Raw genomic sequence first — 17,550 nt, 5'->3', positions numbered from 1 at the left:
ACAGCCAGGTGCAGCGAAGCCCGGACAGGGGGCGGGGGTCCTGAGCGTGGCCAGCGTCTGCCCAGGGTGGGGGGGGACAGGGCGGAAGCGGAGTACAGCTAGAGCAGAGGCTCCGCCTTCTCTCTGGCCACAGGCAGGCCACCAGCCCGGCACTGGCTTCAGCACCACGGACAGCGGTGGCCTCACCGCCCGCACCACTGGGGCCCAGAGGAGGGAATGCGGGGTCTCCCACCATACCTGGATTCTGACGTCATGAAACGTGACAATGCAGTTCATCCTGAGGCCGTTGACAGACACCCGAAAGACAGACATCATGGTGTCCTTGTGCCTTAGAGACAAGGGTTCTTCCGGGTAAACAAAAAACTGCCACTTTTCCAGGTCTCCTCGCTGGAAGATCAATGGGGCACTGGTTTCCGGGATGGGGCGGGGGTGGGGCTGTAGCTCCATCCACGTGCTCTCAAGAGGCCACTAGGTGATGCACGCCATTGAAACAAGGGAGCAGCCCAAACAGGAGCACACGCGACCATGAAGGAGGGGACTGGACACAGGTGAGGGTGGAGGGAGGTCCTTGGTGATGGGTGTGCAGCAGGTGCAGCACACCCGAGACAGGTGGGGACGGGGGTGGCTCTGCACTGGTATCTTTGCTGGGCAACACGTTACCCAGAACAAAGACTGGTTACCTCAGTGCCTGAGGGGTAGGCGCCTGGGAGCAGGTCGGCTGGCTGGTTCTGGCTCGGCGTCTCTCAGGAGGTGGCACTCAGGACGACAGCCAGGGCTGAGGGCACCTGAAGGCTTGACCAGGACTGGAGGATGCACTTCCAAGATGGCTCCTTCACATGCGGAAGGGCAGGTGGGCTCAGTTCGCTGCCATGGGGACTTCATAGAGCAGCTTATGGCACGGCCACTGATGCCCAAGGGGACGATAAGGGGGGGCACCATCCAAAGTCACGATGTGTTTTATGGTCCAGTATCAGAACAACACAGCCTCACTCCTGCACCTCCATTGGTCATACAGACCGATGTGGCCAGACGACCACACGAAGCCCAGGGCCACGCACCACTGGGGGCCGTCTCAGAAGCTGCCACGGGCTTTAAGAGAAAACAAATTCATAGGTGGCCTGATGTTTTTAATGTGCCAAAGAGATTTGTATTTCCATTGAGGGTTTGGGGGTGTTAATAATGGGTACACAGAAAATAAACCAAACATAAAACTTGAGGCAATTATTAAGTCCAAGAAAAACAAGAGGTTTACAAGAAAGGAGATATAATTACAGTATATTCTCAGCTGTGCATAGTATGTGCAAAGAAATACTGATGCTCTCAATTCTGATTCAACCAAAACGTGTATGGGGAGGGGGAGTGTGGGAGGGGCTCCATGTGAGGGAACAAACTCTCAGCCCCCCACGGCAGGAAGCCAAAGGGGAATTTCTGAACCTGAAGAAAAAGAGCACCATTAGAATGCTATTTAGAAGTAAATGCAAAAACCCCAAACAAACCAGAACAAAAATTTTACCTCTGAGAAGGGGAATCAGGAGTGGGGTGGGTAGGTAAGGAGCTGCTGGTTTCTCATTACAAGTCTTAACGGAGACTTACTACAAAACCACGCCAGCCCGTCCTCCACCCCCCCAGCTCTCCTGCACTCTCAGGAAAGGGCCTAGGTGTCTGTGTCCCGTTCCAGGGCAGGACACCTGCACCCTGGGTTTGGGTCTTCCCCAGCCACGACCCTCCATCATTTCCCCAATTTGCCTGAGTCACTCGAGGTCTGCTTGTCTGTCTCCGACCACACCCTCCCCCATCAGCACACTTCCCCGCCCCTGTCCCCACTGGGTGGGGAGGAAGCAGACGGGGCCCAGCCCTGACCACAGCACCAGCTGTGCCCTGGCCCCTGCGGCCTGCGCTCCTCACTGCCCCCAGCACCACCCACGGTGGTGAGATGCTGGGAGTCACTCCTGCTTCCCAGGAGGTGAACTGGGGATACAGGGCCTCCTCCATCATTTCCATGACACGCTGCCTAATGACCCAGTGTGCTATTCATTTGGATGTCAGTGCCTTTAATTAATAATGTGGTAAAACTCCACGCAGGGCCTGGCCAGGGCAGGGCGGCAGGGACTGCTGGGGTGGGGCGGGCCAGACCAGTGAGGACCCCTCCCCACACGTACACCCCCAGCAAGCTCACAGGACTCAGCTGGGAGCCAGGGCCCTGATCCCTTGTGGCCGGCTGTTCTCACTCCACAGTGCAGCCCCTTCAGGGGCCCTTCCAGGAGGAGGCAGGAATACAGACACTGAGGAGGGTGTGTGTATCAGGGCCTAAGTCAGGGCAGGTTCCCCTAAGCCCAGGAGGAGGGGTGAGGTTTGGCGGGAGGGGCCAAGGAGCCAGCTCAGACCAGGCTCAAGCAGGCCAGAGGGGTGGGAGTAGGGGAGGGTCCTGGGGACAGCCAGGACCACGCCTGCGGGGAGGGGTGACCTGATGGGGTAGGGCCACTCCTGGCCCTGGGTACACCCCACCCCCCCACCCCCCCCACCCCCCCACCCCCCCACCCCCCCCACCCCCCCCACCCCCCCGTTCCTGATGGCCCCAAGAGGGGAGGGGAGTGCAGGCAGGCTGGGGTCCCCAAGGCGGGAGCCTGAGGGGCCTGGCTGCGACCTGCAAAGGTCAGGCCAACCTCCTTCCTGGGACGGCTCCCTGCCTCGTAGCCCCTGGGTAGGGTGCTGACCTAGGGAAGGGCCCAGGGGCCACCGCGGTGACATGAACACCTACTTGGGTCCAGCTTGAATTATTGAGTGGTCAGGACTTATTCTTGGCTCCGGCCGGGCTGCGGCCTGCGGACATGGACGTCACCTAGGCCCTATTTTTACAGATCTGTGGAAGGAGCTGAGATGCCACCCCACTTAGGGCCCCAATACGCTTTTCTGAATGGGAGCAAGGGGCAGGGCAGAGCAGGCTGGAGGGGGTGGAGGTGGGCAGGACGCGCTGCTCCGAAGCCCCCGCCCGCTGCTTTCCAGGTCTCCCAGGAATGAGCCGGGCCAGCAGGCCCAGGCCCCACCCCAGCCCCACCCACACCCTGCCACCAACCCTCCACTTGAACCCCCAGCCTGGCTCACTCCCAAACCCTGCACCCCACTCCCCCATGCCAGGTCCCCTCCGAGCTCTGGGGTGTATCCACGCCCACTGTGTCTCAGCAAGCCACTCTGCCTCATCCCCGATGCGACCATGGTGTGGCCAGGAGACAGGGCCAAGGGCTCTGGAGGGTCTCTCCCTTGAGTCTGTAGCCAAAACTCTGGTCCCTTTAGGGTTCAGGCCCCACCCCACCAGGCTTCCTCGCCAGGGTTACCCCCACTCAGCCCGCCCGGTACCCTACACTGCCTCTGCTGTTCTCCAGTGACTCTCCCGTAGTTTCTGATGGGGTAGGATTTGCACCTTTTGGGGCCTGTGTGCTGGGGAGAGCTGGAAGCACTTGACCGAGCCCTGAACTTCCGTGAATCCTGTAGGGGACTCTGCCCTCCCAGCCCCCATCCTGAGCCAGGGTCACAGTTGGGGCACCTTGGGGATGGGAACAGGCTCCTTAGAAACCATTCACAACTAGACTGACTCAGAAAAAGAACTCAAATTACTAAAATCGGGAAAGAAAGTGGGACACCACCGCAACCTTTACAGAAATAGAAAATATCATGAACAATTACAGGCCAACTCATTAGATAATCTGGAAAAAATGGACAAATTCCTGGAACCGCACAAGCTACCAACAGATTTAAGAAGAAACAGGAAATCTTCACAGACCTGTAACGAGACTGAATTAGTAACAGTTCATCTCTGATAAAAAGCCCGGGGCCAGATGGCTTCACTGGCGAAGGCCCCACACCAGCCCCTCCCAAACTCTTCCCAGAGCAGAGGAGGGAAACCTCTCGACGCTTCTGTGAGGCCAGCATCACCCTATTTCAAAGCCAGACAAAGACACAAGAAAACTACCGACCAACATCCCTTATGGATACGGCTGCAGAAATTCTCAACCAATGCCAGCAAATTGAACTCAGCAGCACACTAAAAGGATTACACACCGTGACCAATAGGGATTTATTCCGGAAATGCAAGAGGGGACCAAAATGTGAAAAACAATCAAGGTGGTCCACCCTGTTACCAGATGAAGGACAGTGATGACCTCCATCCACAGGTACAGCAAAAGCACTGGACAAATCCACCCCCTTCGTGGCAGACACTCAGCAAACCAGGGATACCGGGGAACTCGGCCACTATGAAAAGCCCACAGCTAACACCACACTCAATGGTGCAAGACTGGAGTCTTTCCCCCAAAGATCGGGAACCAGACAAGGGTGTCAGTTCCCACCACTGCACTCACCACGGTGCTGGGGATTCTGGCCGGGACTGTTGGGCAAGCAAAGAAATGAAAGGTGCCCAGGTCAGAAAGGAAGAAGCAACACTATGTCTATTCACAGATGATATGACCTTATGTATAGAAAACCCTCACACACACACACACACACACACACACACACACACACACACACCAGAAAGCTGCAGATACAGGACACAAAAATCAGTCGTTATTTCAATACACTAGCAATGAACAATCCAAAAATAAACAATTCCACTTACAATAGCATCAAAAAGAATAAAATGTGTAGGAATAAATTTAATCAAAGGAAGTACAAGTCTTGTACACTGAAAACTATAAAGCACTGTTGAAAGAAATGGTGATCTAAATAAATGAGACACCCCGTGTTCAGTGCCTGGGAAGACTTACTGTTGTTGAGGTGGAATGCTCCCCAAATTGATCACGCAATCCCTACAAAAATTCCAACTGCCTTGTTTTACCAAGATGGACACGCTGGTCCTAAAATTCCTGTGCGTTGCAAAGGACTCTGAAGAGCTGTCTACAAAAATGAACTCAAAATGGGTCCAAGGTTTCAATGGAAGAGCAGAAACTATTAAACTTAGAAGGAAACAGGAAATCTTTGTGACGTTGGATTAAGCAATGGCTTCTTCAATGACACCAAAAGCACAGGCAACACGTGATAAATTGGACTCCATCCAATTTAAAACCTTTCATGCATCAAAGGACACAATCAAGAAAATGGAATGATAACCCACAGGGTGGGAGAAAATATTTATAAAATATATAACTGAAAAGGGTCCGGGACCTACAGTATGTAAACAGCTCTTACAGCTCAACAAAAACCCCGTATTTCTCATAGGTCAAAGGATTTGAGCAGACACTTCTCTCAAGACGCACAGACGGCCAATAAGCACATGCAGATGCTCAGCGTCATTTGGCGTCAGGGAAACGTGAGTCACACCATGAGACGGCCAGAATAAAAATGACAAGTGTTGACTCTGGGTGGTGAACACACAATGGGATTTATAGATGATGTAATACAGAATTGTACACCTGAAATCTATGTGACTTTACCAACAATTGTCACCCCAATAAACTTTAACTGAAAAATAAAAGACAAGTGTTGGTCAGCACGTGGAGAAACTGGGACCCTGTGCGTGGCTGGTGGGGATATAAAAAGGTGAGTCTGCTGTACAGAACAACTTGCCTATTCCTCAAAAAGTTAATCCGAGCCACCACATGACACAGAAATTCCATTCCTAGGTATCTACCCAGGAGAACTGAAAGCGTAAGTTCACACGAAAACTTGTACGTGGCAGCATTATTTATAACGGTCCCAAAAAGAAACCACTCAAACATCCATCAATATGATGGATGAACAGATAAAAACATGGCCTCTCCATATAATGGAATGTTATTTGGCCAGAAAAAGCAGCCCTGACACAGGCTACAACGCAAAAGAGCCTTGAAAACGATGCTAAGGAGAGAATCCGGGTACAGATATCACACAGCCTGTGTCCGTTCCGACCAGGTACCCAGGGGCAAGTCCACAGACAGAAAGCGGGTTAGTGGTTGCGAGAGGCTGGGGGCGGGGGGTAGGGAGTGACTGCTGATGGTGACGAGGTTTCATTATCCCAGGTAATGGAAAAGTTCTGGAACTAGTGAGTTTGAATATATTAAAAACCACTTAATTGTACACTTCAAAATGTTTTAAATGGTGACTTGTTGCCTTTAATCTCAAAACAAATACTACTCAGGTTAAGTTGTCTGCAAATGAATCTCCGGCTCCGGCCTGCTCCTCTCTGTTGGGGAGGGGCCGGGCCGTGGGGAGCCCCTCACGGAAGAGAAGATGCAGTTCTAGTCACACCCACAGCCCAGGAGGCCTAGTTGACTCCCTGGTCAGAGGGACCAGCGGTCTTAAGCAGGGCCTGACTCCTACCCCCAAAGGCCATGGCCATGCCTTAGAGGTGGGGGTGGGGGGAGTGCCCCGTGGGCACAGGCCTGCATCCTGGGGGCTGCGGTGGCGTGAGGAGGTTGGTAGATGAGGACCTTTTACCTTCTGGTCTCTTCCTGCTCACCGGTGGAGCCAGCACACACAGCCTTGCAGACGGACGGCCATGAACCCTGACTTCCGTGGGCCCTTCTGCAAATATCACTTCCCTTGTCAGGGACTGACTGGGCGCTATGCACACGGGGCACAGCTGTCTGGTGAGGCATGACAGGCATCACCCCAGCTTTGCCAAGGTCAGTGGGCACGAGGCAGCCAGGCCCAGCCAGTTCTGCCTGGCTGCCATCCTGTGCTCCCAAGGCCCCCAGGCAGGGAAAGACCTGGAAGTCAGGTGGGCAGTGCCATGAGCGCCAGGCAGGGGGCACCAAGAGCTTTGCTGGGGGCAGGGCAGGGCCTGCAGGGGAGCAGGTTGGGGTCCCTGCAGCCTGACCCCCCCTGGCAAGGTGTCTCCAGCACCAGGCTCAGCACCCCAGGACTCGGCAGGTGGGTGGGATGAGGCAGCAGCTGCCCAGGGCCTTAGCCGAGCACCACTGCTGTGAGAAAAGTGGTGCCAGGGGAACCTGGGGAGGTGGCAAAAGCATGGTGGGAGGTCGGAACCCAGGGGGGTGGCCTTTCCCGCCTACAGGAGTCCCTTGCAGGCACCCGTGGAACATGACAGAACCACTCACTCCAGTGGGCCACTGAGTGGAGCCCGTAAGCACCTGGGGGCACGCACAGCCCCACTAGCTGAGTAGGCCCTCAGCACCCCACAACCCTACTTCCTGGGGACGCGGTTTGTCTGCAATAGGGGCTGGTACCATCGAGTGGGGCAGCTCCAGGCCGCCTTATGAAGGGGCTTCAGGAACAGAAGGGGCAGGGGGACAGCGTGCCATCAGCCTAAACCGCAGGCTGCCTCGCTCACTGTCCCCTCTGCTTCTCCCAGGCCCTGGAGGAGCTCACCTGTCATCAAGAACAGAGATACGGGAGGGGGGCACAGAGGGCGTGCTGACCCCCAGGCCTCCGGGGCTTCTGTCCCAGGCTGTCAAACCAACAGCCAGCGCCCTCTTGGGAAGCAGGGTGAAGGGGCAAGAGGGGCCCCCTCTCAGCTAAGATTCTGGCTCCTTGAGGATTGCTGGCGGGGCCCACACTGAGAAGTGGTCAGGACAGAAGTGGCTGCACCCTCACAGTGGGCCTCGGGGTGAGGAGGCTGGTGGGGGAGGGTGCTGTGCTGGCAGGACCAGCAGAGAGCTCTCGGCCCTCGAACACAGTGGTGACAGGGCCACCCACCATCCTAGGCCCAGACTGACCCTACATGGCCCCAAGCCTCAGGCCCTGTCCAGGGCGGCCAGGGACCCAGCCCACAGTGGCCCCCCAGCTCGGAACCCCCAGGTCGGGGCAGAAGCAGGTCGGTGTGGCTGTGAGAAGGGGGCTGGGTTAAAAATGAACAAAAAAGCAAACTCAAAAACAATCAGTGGCATATATATCCAGAGGAGACGGAGAGGCTGTAGATGACATGAGGTCTGGCTGCTGTGGGCCCATCCAGGCACTTGTAGAAAAAACCAAACCCCAAGTCCCCATGAACCCCGAGCCCCCTCCCGTGCCTTTGGGAAAGCAATCTTGTGCTTTCTGGGCCTGGCGCTCTGTGGTGCAACATCTGTCCTCTGCTGAGCGTGCTCCAGGCCACTCCAGGGCCCATGACCATGGCCGTGGAGCAGGCGGGGCAGCCACACAGCCCATCTGAGCACTGCTGTGCCTGCAGCGTCCCCGTGTCCTTGGAGCCTGGGGGCCCCACTTGCTGTTGGTGAGGCATTTTTCCAGTCCCTACAGAGCAGCCCCCAGGGCTGGTTACCATTCCGAGGCTGGAAGCAGGAGGCAGGTGGCCTAAGTCTTCGGGGCGCCCCACTCCGCTCCACTCCCAGCCCCTGCCCTTCTACTCCTGGGTGCCTGGGTCTGGGGCTTTCGGGTGTGTTCTGGGGCCTGGGCTGGGGGTCTCCAGGGCCTGCCCTCAACCGTGTGCTCTTCTGAGCCTCCCTTGGGGCACACCTCTGGTTTCTGCACCTTCTGGCTCCTGGTAATGACATCAAGAAGAGGCAGTGTGAGACCCGAGCCCAGAGCACCTTGCTCACTAGAGGGTCCCTGGGGGCTGCCACTGACCTGGATCCTCAGGGGCTGCTGAGGGCCGGGGCCAGAGGGCCAGCCAGATGCAGGTGGCCAGCCCCCGCCCCTGGGATAGCTCTGGGGTCTCAGACGCACCTTCTCCCCATTCTCAAAGCAGCTCAGTGGACAGCCATAAAGGAAATGCCCTGTGGGACCCGGGAGGGGCCAACTCCTGCCTAGATGTCAGAGGCCAGGCTCAGAACCCACACTGCCCACTGAAACCACTCTGCTGCTCATCAACGTCATGGGCCTCAGTTTCCTCATCTGTAAAGTGGATCACAGTGCCTGTCTCGTGGGAAGGTGCTGCCAGGATGAATACCCAGGCACTGCTGGTGGTGCTGACTGTGCCTGCCAAACTCTCACGAGAACGCGGCACAACAAGAATTACTGCACCTGCCTGGCAGGTGAGGGAGCCGAGGCTCAGCACGTGGACACGACACAGCTGGTAGTTGCAGCCAGGACTCCAGCTGGCTCGTCTAACTCCCATGGCCTTTGTGTGGGGCCCTGGCCCCGGCTCCTCCCAGGTAAGTGGCCCAAGGCGGAGGCAGCCCTGGGGGGAGGCTGTGCCCCCAGACATGGCCCCATGTGGGCATCACCGAGGACCCACTAACCTACTGCCCAGCCCCAGCGCTCACCTCTCCTGCCCCGGTGCAGGGCACCTTGGGCCCCCCAGGCTCCTGCGGATGTAGTCTCGGGAGCGGATGTCAGCCTGAGGAGAGGGGTGGTGTCTGGGGTCCTGAGCTGGCCTCAGAACGAGCCCTCCCCCGCCGCTCGCTCCCTCCTGAGAAAGCCCATGGAGGCACACCAGGCCGTCGCAGGCCCAGCCTCTGGGACAAGGGGCGGCAGCACCAGAGCTGTATGGGGGACGGGAGGCCAGCCCCGCACGGCCGGACCCCCCAGGGCCAGAGTAAATGGCAGAGCTGGGCTCCTAGGCACCTCCGTTTCAGCGGAGCCACGTGGCTGTCATGGGCTCACAGCGGGTACCCCCCTGTAAGTCTGCCCGAGCCAGGCGTCTCCCTGCTAAAAGCCTCCTCTCTGAGGGTCTCCCCAGCCCAGCTCGTCTGTCCTCTCTCCTGAATCACTGTCTATCTCCCCACTAGTGTCCCCGTGACCCCGTCCTCAGGGAAGTGTCTGAAAAGTTCTGCAAAGTCACTGGGATGACAGGGGCCCTGCGGACTGCAGGCTGTGGGCAGAGCAGCCCCCAGGGAAGGGGAGCAGGCCCGAGTGGGACTCGCTCCAAGACCCTGCTGCTGGGCTCTGCCACGTGATGACCCCCATCCGGGGGCCTGGCCTCGGCGAGGCCCGGTCCCAGCTCAGATGGGCGTAGCCCTGCTTCAGATGGCATGACTACAGGACACGACAGCTAATCCCCCCAGACTGCTGCTGCTTCAGAGCGGCGGGCAGGCGTGGACAGCAGGACGTTCCGGGGAGGGCAGTGTGAGGGAGGCGAGAGGCAGCGCCCAGCCCAGGCCTGGCACGGCGGTGGGATGGGGGTGGAGGACAGGCCTTTGAGCAAGGGGCCCCTCAGTGGCCTGGGGAGGGGGACCCACAGACACCATGGGAGCAGGCACTAAATCCCCCATCCTTCCCTAGGAAGCAGAGTTAGGAGGGCAAAGCGGATGCAGGAAGAACACAGCCAGCCAGCCAGAGCCGCCAGATAGGGCCTCACCCCACTCCTGGCAGTGACAGGGTGTGGACTCCAGGGAGCAGATGGATGCTTTGCTCCCTTGGGAGGGGAGGCCCAAGGGCTCGGCAGGCTTTCCTCCAGGGCCACACACAGTCCCTACCGGCCTGTGAGGTGCCCAGGGCACTGCAAGGATGGGGCCACTGTCCACTCTGGGGCAAAGTGAGGCGTGGAGGGGAGGAGACCTGCCCCACGGAGCCTGCACAGCAGAGGCCTGGCTCTGACGGTGTGAAGGTCTAGGGTCTCCTGCCCAAGGTCGCACAGTGGGTGGCAACGAGGAAGAAAGGCCTCCTGCAGTGGAACCCATGTGCCTGCCAAGCCCAAAGGGGACACTCAGCGAGCCGCTGAGGAGCCACACGCTGTGCAGGCCGCTGCTGCCACCTGGAGGCCCCCTGCACATCAGCAGACAGGGAAGGCCGAGGCCCCGCCCCCAAGGAGGTGGTGGTGGCCATGGCTGCAGGGTGATGGGGCTCCCTGGGGCAGGCCCCGGGATTGGCCACGGACGTCCTGCCATGTGAGCCGAAATCAGCTGCTTCTCCCAGTGACCCTGGTACGCGGTGCGGAAGCGCAGGGCAGGACAGGGACTAGGAGCAGGTTCCAGGACTGCAGTGCAGCCCAACCTCTGTCCTGCAGGTGCTGGTGGCCCCAGCTGACCGGACGGGAGCACGGAATGGGCAGGTGGTGTGCACTGGCCCACCCCCCTGGCGGCCCACCCACCTGGCGGCCCACCCACCTGGCGCACCGGCTCCGGGATCCGAAACCTGCAGCAGCTTCGAGTCAGACGCACGGCCGTCTCCAGGCTCACCTTGTGGCCCACGGACACGTAGAGGGGCTTGGTGCTATGGTCGTGGCTCTTCAGGGCCTGGGATGAGGAAAGTGAGGGCAGGGCGCTGCGGGCTGCAGGACTGGCAACTTGTCCTGGGTGGCAGCCGGGAGCGTTGGGGCAGGGGGTACCTGCAGCACTGTTGGGGCACCTTCCTGCTGCTTGTCCTGGGGACAGGATGGGGTGATCCCGGGCACAGAGGCCCCCTCAGCATAGCCCAGGACAGGGAGGAAATTAAGGCACAGGGCACAGCCCGCTCGGCGGAGTGACGGGAAGGTGGGGCAAGGTGGCTGAGGCCTGCGGTATGTGCAGGTCACATGTGTACGTGGTGCTGGACTGGGGCCCCGCTGACCCTGGCCCTGGCCACTCACCATGCCCAGGATGGCCCCGGAGTCTCCCATCAGAGGAAATGTGTCCCCTCCAGCCTGCAGGAGGCGTATCTGGAAAACAGGAGAAACAGAAAAGCAGTTTTTCTCACTGAAGGGCCTAGCAGCCACTGAACAGGAAAGGCCCTATACTGCGCCGTGTGTGGGCTGCAGCAGTCGGCCGCGCTCACACCTGTGGCAGGCGACCGCACTCACACCTGCGGCAGGCAGCTGTGCTCCCACCTGCGGCAGGCGACTGGGTTCACATCTGTCCCGAGTGCACGGACCCCAGGGTGCAGCCCACAGCACCATCCCACCCTAACAGGCAAGCTCGGCTCTCTCGTCCCTCTTCTTAGGGCAGAGAAAGCTGAGCCTGGAGAAGCAGCAGCAGCCTGCCCCGGCCACAGTGCTGGTGGTGGAGGCACCAGCTACCCACCAAGCCTGGCTGGTGGACACACAGGCACCGCCTTGGGCCAGTGGGCCACAACCTGACCCAAGACCACTAACTTCCTGCAGCTTTCTCTCCTGCTAGGAGTGTGGGCTCATTTGATTCAATCCAACAAACTTCTCTGGGGAGTGGCCCACTTGAATGGGCTTGTCCGCTGCCCCACGCAGAAGCTTGGAATGAGACAGACGTGCTGTTCTCAGTCTGCCGTCCAGCGGGAGAGGCGGCGTGTCACCACCTCCCCGTGGAGTGGGGCTTTGTTCCCAGTGCCAGCAGGGGGAGGGGAGAAGCGGAGGGAGATGCCAGTCGAGGGTGGGACATGGAGAGCAGGGCTTGGAGACTAGGGGTGGGGAAAAACGGAACCACACAGGCTCCCACAGGGCCTGTCCCGATAGCTGGAGGCCCTGCCCCCCAGGGGACACGAAAGCAGCACGGAGGCGGGCCAAGGAGCTCAGGGCGCACAGAGAGCAGCGGGGCTTCCTGGCCCAGGCCAGGGGTCCAGGACGGGGACGTGAGCATCAGCCGGCAAGGGCTGCCCCAGCGCAGGGTGCTGACCGGGGCCCCGGGGCCCCAGGCCGGCTTCTCACCTTCTCCTTGTGCCGGGCGTTGTTCTCCAGCCCGTCCACCTGCAGGAGCTTCTTGGCCACCCCGATGCAGGGCAGGTCTGTGAGGACGCCGAGGTGGCAGGCCACCCCAAAACCTGCAGGGGCAGAGGAGGGGGCAGTGGAGGGACGGCGTGGGGACTGAGGACAAAACTAGAACCTTGGCGAGTTTCTCCATGTGAAAAGAGGCCCGTTGCAGGCTGAGAGTGAGGAGACAGGACTCGGAGGCCCAGTCTAACCTTGGACGTGGCCCTCTGCCCCGACTTCGCGGGAGTCAGGCTGGGGGGAAGGCGCCTCCTTCCCGCTGACAGCGAGGAGCCCACTTAGCGTGTTCACTCCACCTCCCACTGCTTCTCCTTTCATTTCTGGCAGCTTCCATCCTCTCCTTCCCTTGGCGGCCATGACCAGGCCTCTGGGTCCCTGTTCTCACATCGCCCAACACTCTACTCTGGGCTCCTGACAGGCACTGATTGTAGTGCTGGGGGTCCCGCACTAGTGTCCACCAGGGTGGCACGTGTCCACCCTTTGGCTCTGGACCCACAGGCTCCTTCTGCTGCCAGATCCCCAGGTTCACCTGAGGGTAAAACAACCCCTCTCCCTCGGTCTCCCCTGGGCGCAGGTTTCCGGGTGCCCATGGAAAGCAGGCACTCCTGTCTGTTCGTGTCAGGATACAGGGTGGACCGCCGCTAGGACAGGCTAGCTGAGCTCCGGCCTGTGACTTCTGGAAGCGGTCAGCTGCAAACTGGGCCAGGGGACCTGAGATGGGTGAGTGCAGGGTGCTGGGGGGAGGCGAGGGGACAGGCAGGAGAGGAGGGTGGTGAGAGAAGCAGGGGTGGGTCCTGAGACAGAAATGGGCCCACAGAGGAGGTGTCAGTGCCCAGCTGGGGCAGGGTTAAGGCGTCCGGGGAGGGGCTGACCGAACCGCTCGCCCCGGCCCTTCCTTCCCACAGTCCTCTGGGGCCCCGTCTCAGGAGCAGGATTACCTTGGTGGTGGAGCACCCCATTTCCATCGACAAGGAGGACCTGGAAGGGCCACAGGGAAGCAGCGGTCAGCGGCACTGCCCATCGGGCAGGACATCTGGAGCAGGAGGGGTGGGGCTGCCATTCTGAGCCCAGCTTTTCAGCAAGTCCTAGCCCCTCCTCAGGGAAAATGCGCCTCCTCCAGGAAGCTCCCAAGGCCTCCCCTCCTGCGCAGAAGCCGAGAGCCTTCCCCTGAGGTACCTGCCTGGGGCGTCAGGTGGGGCTCCTTGTCGCGAAGCCGCTGCACCGCGTCCACCAGGGAGGGCAGCTCTCGAAAGGCCAGGAAGCCCGACACGTAGGGGGCCGTCAGGCCAACCATGCGGCAGTCCTCATACACCACCTGTCCCCAGGCAGCCGGTCACGAGCGGGGCACAGCCCTGGCCACCTGCCCCCGCACGCCTCAGCCCTCCTCCACCAACCCTCTTCACTGCCAGCTCCCTCTCGGCCTCCCAGGCCCACCCACGCCCCCCTCCCTGCCTCCGCTATCTGGAAGAAAGCACAAGAGAGGACGAGATGATCGCCTTGCACATGGGGCAGGGTCAAAGGTGCTGGCTGTGCCCCGCCTCCGTCAGGCCCTCCCTAGGCTGCCTCCTTTGTGAAGGAGGAGAGCTCGGTGGGCTGTGCAGAGGCCCACAGACGAGGCGCACGCGCCGGGTGAGTGTGATGGGAACAGGGACAGCACTGCCTTACGTGAGAAGGGGCTGGGAAGAAAAGACCTGGTTTTCAGAGAGGCTGCGTGCAACAGCAAGAAAGGCAACTCCGGCTTTGTGAAAACAGATTTCAAATAATTCCAGAGGACAGGGGTGGCCTCGCAGCTAGAAAGAGAACGGGGGTCCCCAGGGATGGAGAGTCTAATAAAAGGAAACTTCTGAGGCTGCCACTGCAAAGGAGCCGGGGGTGTGGGGGGGGGGGTGCTGAAGCCCCGGGGCATCAGGTAGGCACGAAGAGGCCCCGTGCAAACTGGGGGGAGGAGGGGTGGGGACACAGGCCTGAGGGGGCAGGTGTGAAGGTGGGAGCCCCGCCACTCAGGCTGTCCGGAGCGCTGGGGCCAGCCCGTGAGCCTCTACACGCGCACTCTCTTCACAGGGCTGCTCTGTGCTCTGGCAGAGACGGCCCTTCAGAGCGAGAAGTCCCTTCACACACAGCCCCGGATGGTGGCCCTGTCGTGCTGGATTAGAAGGTAAGGGACCTGCTCAGAACAGGGTTGGCGGCCCAGGCACCCTGAACCTCGAGTTTTCACTGGAGTCCGACTGGCCTGAGATATGCACGCGTCCTCCAGACCACAAATGACAGCTGTACCCATCAGCGGGCAGTCCCCACCCAGCCTGCACCCCAGCCCTCGGCCACCACGAATCCACTTTGTCTCTATGGATCTACCTATGGAATCTGTGTTTCTAAACATACTTCTGGGCGACTGACTGCGCACATCCTCAGGTGGGCATTTGGGAGCCACTGGCCCAGACTCTTTCCTGGTCCAAGGTTCCACAGCACAGGACGACAAAAGCTGACCACACCTGTGGGGCAGGCACTTTGCTTGGTGCTGGGTGACAAGGAATACAGTCTAACCCTCCCCTCAAGAACCTACAGTCAGTGGGAAAGAGCACGCTGACCAGTAACTTTAAAACGGAAGAGCTGTCACAGCACACACGTAAGAGGCCTCGGCCAGACATGGAGGGCTTAACTCTGCAGCGGGGCAAAGGTACCGGTGCAGGCATGAGACCCGGGTCGGGAAAAGCAGAAGTCATCCTGAGCATTCCTGAGGGCCGACACTTATTTACTGAGGGCCAACCCAGCGCCAGTTCTGCTAACTGCTTTCATGCATGGTCTCATCCATTCTTGCCAACGCTGAGTTGGGTTTCACCCCACTGTGGTCCAGAGTTAGGAGAGGAAATGGAGGCCCCAGGGGTTACTGAGAGTGGCAGAGCTGAGGTCGGAAGCCCAGCAGCCTGGCTCCCGAGTCTGCGCCCTGCCCCCAGTGCCATCCTGCAAAGTGACCAGGGGACCTCTGAGGGCAGGACTCTGGTTCCCTCCCCACCCTACATCCAGACCTCAGCGCAGAGCAGGCGCTCAGTGCATGCTTGCTGAGTTGTGATTGAAGAGGACTTCCAAGTAAAGTGCAAAGCAAAGGCACTGAGGCAGGAAGATGCCACTTTGGGGGCAGTCAGAGGAGTGGGGAGGGGAAACGGAAGCGGCACAGCAAGGTTTCCCGGGCAGCTTTTCTTCAGCCAAAGCTTCCTGAGCTGTGGACTCCAGGACAACCCTGCCCACTGTCCACTCACGTGTGCATCTAGTCAAGTGTCTTCCAGAGGCCAGGCATCAAGTAGGTGCCGAGACTACGACCAGAGCCCAAAGCCACACGGCTCTTTCCACCCTGGGGTTTACGTTCTGGTCGGGGAGATGGGCCAATCCCATCCCAGTGTGATCAAGAGGAAAGAGAGGGTGCGGGGAGCAGCGCGGGTCTTGCGGGACGCGGGTGGGGGGTGGGGCGGGTATCGGAGGCCCTAAGAGACGGTGGGAGGTAACCAGGTCAAGGACGTCCCAGGCGCGGAAACCACTGCAGAGCTCAGGCAGCAGCCGCAGCGAGTGTGTCTACCGGCCGCGTCCCCGGAGGGGGCAGTGGGTGAGGACTGCGGGTGGCGGGGAGAGTGGCGCAGGCAGTGTCAGCTGACGAGGGGCCTTTACACCTTGTCAGCGAGTGTGAACTTCATCTACCGTGAAGTCACAGGAAGTGTTTGAGGTGGAGGAGGTGGTAATACGACCACATTTGCTTTTTAGGAAAATCGTTCTGCTGGTAGCGCGGAGAAGGGCCACGGAGGACAATCCCGGGGGCGGGAGCCGGGTGAAGATTCTGCTTGTCACCTACAGGAGGGGTGACCACGGCGCAGCCAGACAAGGGGCAGCCGGGACGCCGACAAGAGAACTGAGTCCAGAAATATTTAGGTGGCAGGAAAAAATGGAGCAACCGTAGTAGGAGAAGAGAAGGGAAGGCAGAGCTCCAGCCTGAGCAAAGGCAGAGCTCCAGCCTGAGCAACTTGGGATGTGTCGCTGAGGGTCACTGAGCTGGGGACCCGAGGTGACAATCGGCGTCAGTAAAGCACCTGAGGAACTCAGACTCGAGTCACTTAAGAACCTTTAGCCTTGACTCCACCTCCTTCTCTTTCTTTGGCGACTTGCCAACCGATCAGCGAAGCCCGAGAGAAGACACTCCCGTGTCCCGGAGCCCAAGGCGCCGGAGGGAGGCGAGCGGGGCGGCCCGGCCGGCGGCGCCAGTTACCTGGAGCTCGGGGTAGCTGAGCACCACCAGGGAGGCGCAGGCGCGCACGCTGTCGCCCTTCACGAAGGACACGTCCACGCCCCCGACCCTCTGCAGGCCCGAGAAGGCGGGGTCCCGCTGCCACGCCTCCGTGTCCCGGGTCACCACGCGGGCCCTGAGCAGCGCTTGCTCCCTGCGGGCAGACACCCGAGGAGTGAGCCGCCGGCCCCGCCCCGCCACCCGCGGCCACCCCCACGGCCAGGCCCGGGGTCGGGGCTCTTCCCGGGACCCTCCCGGTGTGTCTCCCCACGCGGCCCCGGGGGAGCCGACACGCGGCGCCGGAAACCAGCGCCGCCGGCCCCGCCCACCCCCTCCCGAAGGCCCTTTCGCCCGCGCGCCGGAAGCGGGCCCAGCGCCCGGCGCCCCAAGCCCGGGGTTACGCGGTCCGAGGGCCCGTGGGAGCCACGCTGCTCGAGTCCCCGGATCGCGCTCTTCTCCCGGCCCCATTACCGTTTCCAGAGCGACAGCGTCTCCTCCGGCGGCCGCCCCACCGCCTCCCGAGCCATGGCTCGACCCCCGCAGCCCGTTCCGTTGGCGTCACTTCCGGAGGCGTCGCGCACGCGCCGGGCCAGCGCCATGGCGGCGCCGTCTCTGGGCGCGCGCGGCACGTCCGCTCGGCTTCCCTGATGTCGCCGCCTCGTGGCCGGAGGCCCATCTGGCGACCAGCGCGCAGCCGGCCTCGCCTCCCCCGCCGCGCGCGGCTGGACAAACGGCGCCGAGAAGCTCCGCGCCGAATGGGCGGGGGCGACGGAACCCGCGGGCCCCCGTCCCGGCCGTGAGCCGGTCCAACTTACCCCCCGTG

At 60.5% G+C, this 17,550-nt stretch overlaps 1 protein-coding gene across 10 annotated transcripts; it reads right to left on the bottom strand.

Annotated features, from left to right (window-relative positions):
- Nucleotides 1-7,797: 7,797 nt before the first annotated feature.
- Nucleotides 7,798-17,504, bottom strand: ENDOV (endonuclease V). Of its 10 annotated transcripts, XR_012491974.2 has the most exons (10): nt 17,199-17,504; nt 16,710-16,881; nt 13,637-13,775; nt 13,399-13,438; nt 12,401-12,513; nt 11,375-11,443; nt 10,914-11,170; nt 9,132-9,205; nt 8,494-8,672; nt 8,273-8,407 (listed from the first exon to the last, which is right to left on the bottom strand). XR_012491974.2 is itself a non-coding variant. In XM_074319387.2 (9 exons), the coding sequence occupies exons 1-9, from the start codon at nt 17,324-17,326 to the stop codon at nt 8,221-8,223; spliced, it is 1,179 nt and encodes a 392-aa protein (XP_074175488.2). In that variant the 5' UTR covers nt 17,327-17,504; the 3' UTR covers nt 7,798-8,220. The 10 variants fall into 10 exon arrangements, 8 of the variants coding, with proteins under 8 accessions (XP_074175488.2, XP_074175489.2, XP_074175496.2 ...); XM_074319387.2 differs by lacking the exon at nt 8,494-8,672 and having other exon boundaries at nt 7,798-8,407; XM_074319388.2 differs by lacking the exon at nt 8,494-8,672 and having other exon boundaries at nt 7,798-8,407; nt 10,914-11,042; nt 13,641-13,775.
- Between the last annotated feature and the right edge of the window lie 46 nt (nt 17,505-17,550).

Source organism: Rhinolophus sinicus, chromosome 12 (genome assembly GCF_057876585.1).
Source record: "Rhinolophus sinicus isolate RSI-liver-muscle chromosome 12, RSI-T2T, whole genome shotgun sequence".
Classification (NCBI taxonomy): Eukaryota; Metazoa; Chordata; class Mammalia; order Chiroptera; family Rhinolophidae; genus Rhinolophus; species Rhinolophus sinicus.
The sequence above is the reverse complement of the archived record's forward strand: the minus strand, read 5'-3'. Positions and strand labels throughout refer to the sequence as shown.

What these genes read in the sequence shown, in the direction of transcription:
- ENDOV (XM_074319387.2), bottom strand. Translation starts at nt 17,326, where the DNA reads ATGGCGCTGGCCCGGCGCGTGCGCGACGCCTCCGGAAGTGACGCCAAC. An exon ending in CCACCTGACGCCCCAGGCAG is followed by an intron (nt 13,439 to 13,636) that starts GTACCTCAGGGG and finishes TGGCCCTTCCAG; the next exon opens with GTCCTCCTTGTCGATGGAAA. An exon ending in ACGCCCGGCACAAGGAGAAG is followed by an intron (nt 11,444 to 12,400) that starts GTGAGAAGCCGG and finishes CCTGTTTTCCAG; the next exon opens with ATACGCCTCCTGCAGGCTGG.